The sequence below is a fragment of the Sinocyclocheilus anshuiensis genome, unplaced genomic scaffold, assembly GCF_001515605.1.
Source record: "Sinocyclocheilus anshuiensis isolate Anshui unplaced genomic scaffold, SAMN03320099.WGS_v1.1 scaffold450, whole genome shotgun sequence".
Classification (NCBI taxonomy): domain Eukaryota; kingdom Metazoa; phylum Chordata; class Actinopteri; order Cypriniformes; family Cyprinidae; genus Sinocyclocheilus; species Sinocyclocheilus anshuiensis.
In genome coordinates, this window is record NW_015546056.1 from 707,062 (window position 1) to 718,355 (window position 11,294).

At 36.6% G+C, this 11,294-nt stretch overlaps 1 protein-coding gene across 1 annotated transcript in view; it reads left to right on the forward strand.

Annotated features, from left to right (window-relative positions):
* The window catches only part of LOC107699301 (protein kinase C epsilon type), a 114,267-nt gene that overhangs the window by 59,110 nt on the left and 43,863 nt on the right, over positions 1–11,294 (forward strand). Inside the window, exons 4-10 of the mRNA XM_016500513.1 lie at positions 1,408–1,442; positions 1,910–1,998; positions 2,178–2,307; positions 3,155–3,297; positions 3,477–3,570; positions 5,984–6,198; positions 6,926–7,099. Of these exons, the coding sequence (XP_016355999.1) occupies positions 1,408–1,442; positions 1,910–1,998; positions 2,178–2,307; positions 3,155–3,297; positions 3,477–3,570; positions 5,984–6,198; positions 6,926–7,099 (880 nt within the window). The remainder of the gene's footprint in view (positions 1–1,407; positions 1,443–1,909; positions 1,999–2,177; positions 2,308–3,154; positions 3,298–3,476; positions 3,571–5,983; positions 6,199–6,925; positions 7,100–11,294) is intronic.

Genomic DNA, 11,294 nt, shown 5'->3' on the forward strand with positions numbered 1-11,294 from the left:
AAGTTGATGTATTCCCTCAGCGACCAGCACGGATCAGCTCTAGGCATGACGAAGCGGATATCGTCCTCTTTTGGAAGGCCAAACAAAGTAGTTTCGCTTTCACAACGAAGCACACAGCGCCTTCAAGACATGGCGGTGGCGGCAACAATACTACAGCGAGAATAAAAGTTACGCCTTATTTCTTTGCGTGAACATTTGGGCGGCGTTATGCAAAACTTCCCACATAGTGAGGTAGATATGTGGGGGCGTGTTAGAACGAGCCGTTTTAGGTAGGTGTGGCTGACTCAACTTTTATAAAGAATATCTCTTTGGATTTGAGACTTTAGTCTTTGCAAATTTACAGATCTTATTTATGCACCAAGAGCTTGTAACACTCCAAAGAGAAAGGAAAAAATTAAATTGCATCATATGACCCCTTTAATATTGCTTTCACCAGTGAAAAAGTCGTCTCATCTGAATCATGAGAGAAATATGCACATATCAAGCACCGTTTACAAGTGGAAACAGTCCAAACTACAGTTCTGAACTAATATGTTGGTGGATTTTGATGTGAGAGGACAACAGGGGGTGGACCTTGTCACTGAAGGAGGCATCATTATGGATTATGGAATCATATTTTGGACAAAATACATGATTTAAAGTAAAAATGCTTTAATGATGAATTTGGAAACATGCAGCTTTTCGTTTCAAAAGATGTTAACTGATGGACTGGAGTGGTGTGCATTACTTGTGGATTATTGTGATGTTTTTATCAGCTGTTTGGACTCTCATTCTGACGGCACCCATTCACTGCAGAGCATCCACTGGTGATCAAGTGATGTAAGGCTAAATTTCTCCAAATCTGTTGGGATGAAGAAACAAATTCATCTACATCTTGGATGACCTGAGGGTGAGTACATTCCATTTTGCATAATCAAGTTGGAAAAACTTTGTCAATAAAATGCAATTGCTAATGTTAACAGATACAACCTTTTTACAAATGTTAAAATGCTGATAATGCTGTAAAATTAAGGTTCATTGTTATGTCATACTACTGAATGTAGTTGACTATATGTTAACAAATGGAAATATATTTAAATTATTAGCATAATGTCCATAATGATGAAGTAGGTAGAGCACCCTTTTCAAGGTCACTTGCAAACACCAAATGTAAGTAAACATTGGATGAGGCAAACAAAGCTATTCATTAGATGACTAGTAACTTGAAATTGTCAGTTCAAAAGACAAACTTTCCTCAGTGGAATATGTACCATGCTACAGTACGTTTATGCATGATGCTCTCTCTCTCTCTCTCTCTCTTACATTTGGTGACAAATCACAGTGTCTTCATATTTACATCACAGAGAGACTCTTTCCTCATGTACAAAAACACAGAGGAGAACTGATCTCTCTTGCTTCTCTTCACAGGGGTGTATTAGGAAAGCAAGGGTATCAGTGCCAAGGTAGGCAAATACCATATTTCTCTTTTTGTTCAACAGCTTAGACAATTTGTTAGCTCATAAAAATGTTAGCTACTCTAAATCTAAAGCAACAAAACACATGTGAAACGTCATCCTCATCATGTAGCACTTTTCCATACACCAACAGTTCAAAGTGAACACAACCATTTAGCTAACATTACCATGATGACTCATGCACTATTATTCAAAGTTCTCTGTTTTCCACAGAATAAAATAACATCATGCATGTGCGTATTCTGCGTAAATAATGACAGAAGTTGTATTTTTTTGATGAACTGTTCCTTTCAGCCGTGGCTAGCTCATGATCTGAAATGAAGGAAACTACTGGCATGGACAGGAACCTCCTAAAATATCATATCTATACTGCAGCCCAAACATTCTTATCTGTGAAGCCAGAGTAATACATCAGAAAGTAAAGCTGATCTCATCTGCTTGTTTCTGTTGATCAGTGTGCACCTGTGTAGTTCATAAACGCTGCCATGAGCTGATCATCACGAAATGTGCGGGTCTGAAGAAACAGGAGGACACCACAGAGGAGGTGAGAGGAACCTGCAGAAAATTACACGATGTCTCACTTTTAATATCTCAGTTATCACCAATGAGAGTGAAATACAAACATTTGCTTAGGTCAGACGTCTCCTCTAGAGGCTTCACTTGTTTTAAAATGCTTGCAAGTGCTGCATAAACGTCTTCCTGATCCTTTATCGCCCCCTGCAGGTGGGATCTCAGCGCTTCAGCGTCAATATGCCTCATAAATTCAGAATTCACAACTACAAAGTCCTGACGTTCTGTGACCACTGCGGCTCATTACTGTGGGGCCTGCTGCGGCAAGGGCTTCAGTGCAAAGGTGAGAGCGGCATTGTGGGAAATGTAGTTAAAGAGCTCTCCCAAAGCTTGAAATATCAGGGAAATTGAAATTATTTGATAATTTCATGGAATTTGTATAGAATTTTCTGTGGTCAGTGCACATGTTTCTTTAAAATATTTTTGTAGGCTATATTTTTGAGTGCTTGTGTAAAACTGCCCATTAGTCTTATAGTTTATTATTTAATATATTAATTTTAAAAAATGTTAGTTGACATACAAATGAAAATATGCCCAGAAATATAACCCAGTGTTATTTTAGTATAATTTGGATTTTTTTGGATTTAAATTTGGTTATATAATTTTTGTTTTCGTGTTAATTTTTATAAAAATTTTAGTAGTTTGATGTGTGGTTTCATCATTTTTATTATTTTTTTTTTAATTGTTTTAATTTTTTTATTTAAATTTTAGTAGTTTTAGTTATTTTAGTACAGCAGCCTTAAATGAAAATGGGAAATGTTATCTTGGCAATTATCTGAAATAAGTTTTTTTTTTTTAAATATATACTTTATTTTATTTCAGTTCAGTTCTGTTTTAAAATTTTATTTCAAGTAACCTTTTTCTTTTTTTTTTACATTCTTTTATATATATATATATATATATATATATATAAATAAATAAAAATGAAAAAAGTTACTTGAAATAAAATTAGCACTATAGTAACAAAGTTAACAATAACAAATAACAAAGCACTATAGTTTTGGTTTTAGTTAACTATAATATCCCTGCTTTAACCCTGAATCTTCCAAGTTTCAAACATACTCACACTGACATGCATTGAAATACACTGCAAGTTCTCATGCCCTCTCGCTTCATTTTTCTGTCCTCAGTTTGTAAGATGAATGTGCACAAGCGTTGTGAAAGTAATGTAGCTCCTAACTGTGGGGTGGACGCCAGGGGCATCGCTAAGGTGCTGTCTGACCTCGGAGTCACTCCAGATAAACTCTCCAGCAGCGTCCAGAGGAGAAAAAAGGTGAGACTGAGAAGTTAAACGCCTCCCCCATGCAGCTGTAGATAATAGGAAATACACTCTGATGATTACTAATGACATAATGGCCTTTACAGCGAGCAGCACTTAGGTACCTGATTAGGCCTCCTGAAACATAATGATGATTGAATGATGAAGATGATTTGTTCCTGTTTTTAACACAGATCTCTCAGGGTCCAGATCCGCAGCCCTTACCCATATCCCCGCAGTCAGAAGAGGATCGATCCAAATCTGCTCCCACATCACCATGTGACCAGGGTAAACACACACTCGGAGCTCTGCAGATGACTCTTGGGTTAAATACAATAATTTTGACTTGTCCTTAAAGTGATAGTCCAAAGAAAAAGAAAAATTCTGTCATTTACTCACCCTCATGTCATTCTAAACCTGTAAGACTGACTTTCTTCTGCGAAACATAATAGTGATGTATAATGTTAATTAGAAAACAGATTTGGTTCCCATTGACTTCCATTGCGTTTTTTGTCCAAAGAGTGGAAGTCAGTGAAAATTCAATTCAAAGTCAATTCTTGAAAATATCTCCTCTTGTGCAGAACAAAGAAACTCAAACAGGTTTGGAATGACATGAGGGTGAGTAAATGATGACTGAATTATTAGTTCCCTTTCAGTCGGTCACTCTCGACGTCACGTCGGATGACCGACGAATTGGGATCTCGCTCAGAGACACCAATCTACTTCGAGTGTAAACTAAACGAGCCAATGCACATTGGCATGCGATTATTGCATCCAGCTGCCGCTGATCACAGCGTGAGTATAAGTAGGCAGCAGATGCAGCGCATATTCAGCTTTTCGCTTCGGAGCCGAGCGATCACATCGTTCTGCTCCTGACTACTCTACTGAGAGAGGAAGACTGAACGAGTTCAGCGCGCTCTTGGAGAGCTCTTCGTGTTGGCGGTACGGCGCTTCAGCGGTGGTGGTTTCCCGTGTCGAGTGGGTTGCACACATCAGGCTGCACTACCCCCTGTTTGTGTTGCAGATGATCATCTCCCCTGTGCGCCTCAGCACGCTAAAAGAGCTTTTTCCCTAAAAGAGCAAATTCGGGTGCGTCTTTTTAAAGACGACGTTGCGTGGCAAACTTGACGTTACGTCTTTGTAAAGACGATGTGGGTCTTGCTATAGACAACGTATCACCCGTGCATTTCTGGATGCGGTCGTTACCTGGTACGAGACTCGAACCCACAACCTTTTGGCTTATGAGTCCGACTCTCTAACCATTAGGCCACGACTTCCTGGTGGATCCCATATGTGTAAAGTCCACGGTATAGCCTCGAGCCCGTGTTTCCCCGGCAGACTTCTGCCATTCCAAGAGGGTTACAATCACCTCCAATCTTCCATATGCACCTAAGGAATGTTCATATGTGTATTTGCTTCCGAAACCTCCTTCGGGAAGGTTGGAGCTTCCGTAACGGCCCTGGTCCAAGTAGAACGGGTACGTTTTCCCAGTGTTATCCAGTCTTACTCATTGGGTATTGCCATAGCAGCAGTAGCTGGTCCTCTTGTGCAAGCCCTGGCCTACGCCAAAAAGTAGGGGCGCAGGTGGCTTCCACAGGACACTGGAAGGGGCAGTACCTGTGGCCCTTTGTGAGGATCCCAATTCGTCGGTCATCCGACGTGACGTCGAGAGTGACCGACTGAAAGGGAACGTCTCGGTTACGTATGGTACGTATGGTATTCTATGGCGTCTTTGTACCAAAATGTGAAGCTTGTATTTTGTCATGCAGTGGCTTTGTATGACAAACAAACAGAATTTTTAATAAAATCAGCTGGCCAATGGTCTAAAACAGACATATTTTGTTTAAAAGCTACTACTTCTATGATATGATGCGTTATTATCATTTTGGAGCTTGACAGCATATCATTCCCTTCGTTATATGGAAATGAACCGCTGGGATATTTGGCAAAAATTCTACTTTTGTGTTCAGTGGATGAAAAATGTCATGGTTTGACAACCAGTGCTTTACAAATATGTGATTTCTGATCACATGGCTATATAACTTTGGACAGGCAAGGTTAGTAAGTCGTTTTTTTGCACTAGTCAGTGGCTGTACATTATATTTTTAAAATTTAGGGTGGGTAAGATTTTTTAATGTTTTAAAGAAGTCATGCAGCCAAGGCTGTATTGTTGTAATTTGATAAAAAAATACAGTTAGAAAATGTAACATTGTGTAATATTATTACAGTTTTAAGTAAGTGTTTGTATATTGTAATATATTTTAAAATGTAATTTATTCCTGTGATGTCAAAGCAGAATTTCCAGCATCATTGCTCCAGTCTTCAGTGTCACATTTTCAGAAATTATAATAATATGCTGATTTGCTGCTCAAGAAACATCTCATATTATTATTAAAGTTGAAAACTTCTTAATATTTTTGTGTAAATATTCTTTAAGAAATATAAAGTTCCAAAGTAACAGCGTTTATTTGAAATAGAAATCTTTTGTAATATTACAAATGTCTTTACTGTCACTTTGGGTCCATTTAATGCATCCTTGCTAAATAACAGCATAAAGAAATCACACTTTCAAAACTGGTGCTGTACTTTTACACTTTTTTTATTACATGCATTACAGTAAACATATTTTTTGGTTTATTTTACAACTATGGGGTCTCATAGTGTGTAATGCGATTTTTCACTTCTTTTTTGTGATCTGCAGATATAAAGGACCTGGAGAACATCAGAAAGGCACTTTCGTTTGACCATCGTGGGGAAGAGCTGAAGCCAGCCTCGTCCTCCTCTCTGACCGAGGGCCTGTCAGAGGAGACAGGGGAGGCCAGAGAGAACGGAGAGGTGAAGACGCTCCAGACCAAAAGGACGACGCTTGAAGACTTCTCCTTCATCAAAGTGCTCGGGAAAGGCAGCTTTGGCAAGGTGGAGCTTTGTGCAATTCTGCCCTCTATTTTCTGCATTAAAGGGATAGTTCACGTAAAAATGAAAATTCTGTCATCAATTACTCACCCTCATGTCGTTCTAAACCCGCAAGACCTTCGTTAATCTTCAGAGCACAAATGAAGATATTTTGGATGAAATCCGAGAGCTTTCTGACCCTCCATAGACAGCAATGTAACTACCACGTTCAAGGCTGAGAAAGGTAGTAAGGACATTGTTAAAATAGTCCATGTAACATCAGTGGTTCAACCGTAATGTTATGAAGCTACTAGAATACTTTTTTGTGCAAAGAAAAAAACAAAACGACTTTATTCAATGATTTCTTCTGTAACTGCCATTTGTCAGTCCAATTATATTAGTAGTATGTGTGTTTATTTTAGTTTCATTGATATACTATTATAGTTTTCAACATTTTAAATCAGTTTCATTTTTATATTTTCGGTTTTCATCATATCTTCTTCTCAAGTAGCTTCATAAAATTACGGTTGAACCACTGATGCCACATGGACTATTTTAACGATGTCCTTACTATCTTTTTTGGCCATAAAACGTTTCAGTTGCATTGCTGCCTATGGAGGGTCAGAAAGCTCTCTCATGTCGTTCCAAGGGTCAGAAACTGTCCCTTTGAGTACTTAGTTTTGTTTCCTGTCAGCAGTGTGAATATAGTTTGGTGTAGTTTGTAATAAAGGCCCGGTTGTCTTCTGTACAGGTGATGCTGGCAGAGTTAAGAGGCACTGATGAGGTTTATGCGGTGAAAGTGTTGAAGAAAGACGTCATCCTGCAGGACGATGATGTCGACTGCACTATGACTGAGAAACGCATTCTAGCGCTGGCCAGAAAACACCCTTACCTGACCCAGCTCTACTGCTGCTTTCAGACCAAGGTAAGAGACCGCGTTTCTGCTCTAGAGTCAGCTCATCCTCATTACAAACTCTTAAATAATGAGCAAAGTTAACAATGAAGGCAGTCACTGCATAACAAGATATTCTGCCTATTTAGAAATGATGTTTTGCAGAATGCCACTAGATGGAGCTGTAATATTACATGATGTCAGGTATTCAGAAAGCAACTCTTGATCGTAGCTTTGATGCTCATTTGTCCCATTTTTGGAGATCGGACAGCAGTTTAGCTCTTTATCTGAAGAGGGCAAGATTGTGGCTTGGGGAATAACCACAAAAACAGGCCAATTAATCAGGGATGAATTTGAAATGTTTAGGCTTAAAATTTTACATTTGGATAGTCAGGTTTCCAGCTAACAAGGCTTTTAATTAAAATGAAAACCAGCCATAAAAAACAGAAAGGTTCCTATATTGAAATGAGAACAATACAATACATCTAAAGTAAACTGCTTAAATTTGCTGCTGTCATTTTGTGCGTTGAAATTGAATATGAATAAAAAGAATACATATTTATCTATGTATTACTATTTCTTCTTGTTATTAGAAGAACTATAAAAAGAACTATAATTTTTCTTAAATTACCTCAAATAATTGACAGAAAAAAAACAAGATCAAATACACTAAATAAAAAAATGCAATATAATCATTAAAAATACCAATCATCAATTAAATAAATATAGATATTTTGGATAGTCAGGTTTCCAGCTAAAATGCTTTTAATTAAAATGAAAATCAGCCATAAAAACAGAAACAGGTTGCTATATTGAAATGAGAATGATACAACAGAACCTAAAATAAACTGCTAAAAACATTCAGTCATAATTTTGCCTTGAAATAAATTGAAATAAAATGTATGAATAACATGAATACATATGTATTGATGCACTCCCATTTCTTCTTATCAGAAGATCTATAAAAAGCACTTTAACTTACATGTACTTTGTTTTTCTTAAATGACCTCAAATAAAAAAGGTCAAATACAAAATATAAACCTAATTGTAATCCCGAAAAATGTCAAACATACAACAATTAAATAAATATAAATGTAAAATAATTGATTTACCAAATAAAACCAGAGTAGTTAAATAAAAACATACAGATAAAAGTAATAAAGCCAAAAACTAAAAAGCTATAATAATGTAACCCTTTAAAAAAAAAACAAGTTATGTAATTTTACTGAATATAATAGAAACATGTTGGTCTTATTAAGAGCTGGGCTCTATTTCCTGATTTTAAAATGATTTTCAGGTCAGGAAAAGTCATGGTCATTTTTATACGGACAATACATTTATACAATTACGTTTAGCTCTGAAATATTTATGTAATTATTGTTCTTTGTGAATGTGTTCTACAATGTTGATTTTTACAAATCTCTATCCAATATCCAGTTATGGTGATTTATTGATCAAAATGTGTGTGAACCCATTTCATAAAATACATCCGTCTCAGTCAGTTAAGTATTATAGATGGTAAATGAATTATTTATTGCAGTGACTCATAATTCTGAATGTTCTTATCGATTCTGCAAACTGTTACTGGATCAGCCGAACCCTGCCGCTGATCACACACACACACACACACACACACACACACACACACACACACACAGGTTTGTTTTTGTGAAAAGTGGGGACATCCCATAGGCGTAATGGTTTTTCTACTGTACAGACCAAAATACATCCGTCTCAGTCAGTTAAGTATTATAGATGGTAAATGAATTATTTATTGCAGTGACTCGTCATAATTCTGAATGTTCTTATCGATTCTGCAAACTGTTACTGGATCAGCCGAACCCTGCCGCTGATCACACACACACACACACACACACACACACACACACACACACACAGAGGTTTGTTTTTGTATACAAATTTATGTCCTCATTTGTCACAAAAACGCGCGCACACACACACACACTTGGTCAGGTTGTCTGTTCCCTGACACAGAAGGGCAAGCATCTGTTTGAAGGGAACATTTCTTTTATGGTCTATAATAAGCCCACATCAGATAAAGCCTCCGCATTAGGTCACCATTCTAATTCCCGTTCGTTCTCTCTCGGTCTGCTGGTGTGATAATTGTTTTAGATTTGCGGGCAGGCCTAACCTCACATGAACATCATGTTTATTTTCCTCAACTAAAACCTGGAGTCAGCCATCATGACGGCATCCTCCACTCCTCTAATGTATTTACTTCTGCAGTTTCCCCAAACAAGCGAAAAGAACATTGTGTCCTTTTCTGCGAACACGAGTGGGAGGAGGTGGGGAAGAGGGAGGAAAAGCCAGAGTGTAGGATGAAAGAAGGTTGAGAGGGTGGAGAAGATGACCTCTGAAAGCCCTTAACGACCTTAGCAGTGATGAGCTTTAACTCAAAGTGGCATTGAGGAATAGTCACCGTTATTTAATCACTTTATAGGGCGAGTAGAGCTGTGACAGAAAATGCTGGGGGAATGAGATCGGGAAACACATCTGCTGGATTCGTAATAATAGAGGAGCTGCTAATCCACAGCTACAGGTTTATTATAGGTACTTAACACTAAACCTGAAACTAAAATTAAAACCATTTAAAAAAAACATTTTCATTACGTGAAACAAAATAAATGTTATCAGAAAAAAATATATATAAATATATAAACTTTTAATTTCAGCTAGTTGCCAAAGCATTTCTTATTTTAATTTAGTGTAACTGAAACTGAAACTGAAATAAAAAATAATAAAAACAATATAGACATACTGTATATACTGTATATACAAAACTATTAAAAATGACTTTGGCTTTAACATTTCCACCTTTATTTCCCAAGAAAGAAAAAAAAACAGAAAGATAGAAAAACAGCTCTTTATATACTATATAGGGTAAATTGTCAGAATGAAATCTATAATTAAACAGCCAACTTTAGGATTTTCAGTAAAATTTAACATTGAAGCAATTATAATGGCTAAAAAATAATGAAACAGCAACAATGTAACCAAAAAGTAACATACAAAATAATCGAATCATATTTTTTTTTTGGCAACAGTAATTATTAACAGTTTACATTTGACAAAAATGTAACATAATTTGGGTTTTTGTTTGAACAACATGTCGAGATAATCCACATTTATGTTAATGAACCTTTGACTCAAAACCTTACAGTTGTGGAGATTATAGCCCTTTCACATCTCCATGTGACAACTAACTCCTGTCCACCTTATTTTAAGAGCAGGTGAGGCTATTTGAATGATGATATTTGGTATCATATTATTTCAATTCATTAATGTAATCATAAACACTTTGGTATATAGAGCAAGTAGTTTTAGCATTTACTGCACTTTGCTCTAGTCATTTACCTGTAGGAGGATATGCTTTTAATGTCCTGACATATAGCAGGAATACAATATATGAACAGTGTATCAGACTCATGCATGGCTGAAAATCGTGAAACAGTAATGTCATTTCCACTACATGATTTTTATGATGTTACAAAAGAATTATATTTCTAATAAATGCGGTTCTTGTAACATTTCTATTCATTAATGAATCCTGAGAAAAAAAAGTATCAGTTTCCATAAAAATATGAAGCAGCACAGCTGTTTCCAACATTGATAATAATATGAAATATTTTCTGAGCAGCAAATCAGCATATCAGAATGATTTCTGAAGGATCATGTGACACTGAAGACTGGAGTAATGATGCTGAAAATTCAGCTTTGATCACAGGAATAAATTACATTTTAAAATAAATTCAAATAGAAAACATTTGACTGTGAAATTAAGAATAAAACATTAGCATTAATTTACTAAGCAAAAGAAGAAAAAAACAACAACATTAATTGTTTTTGTGTGTGTGTGTGTGCGTGTTTTTGTGACAAATGAGGACATAAATTTGTATAATGACAAAGGTATGACATAGGTATTACAAGGAGAAGGTGACTTTTCAGGACATTACCCCATGTCCCCACTTTTCAAAACGCTTATAAATCACACAGAATGGAGTGTATTGAAAATCTGAAATAGCACAAAGTTTCCTGTAAGGGGTAGGTTTAGGGGTAGGGTTGGTGTAGGGCAATAGAATATACGGTCTGTAAAGTAGAAAAACCATTACGCCTATGGGATGTCCCCACTTTTCACAAAAACAAACCTGTGTGTGTGTGTGTGTGTGTGTGTGTGTGATGTGGCGGCTTGAAGCATTTGTTGGGGGGA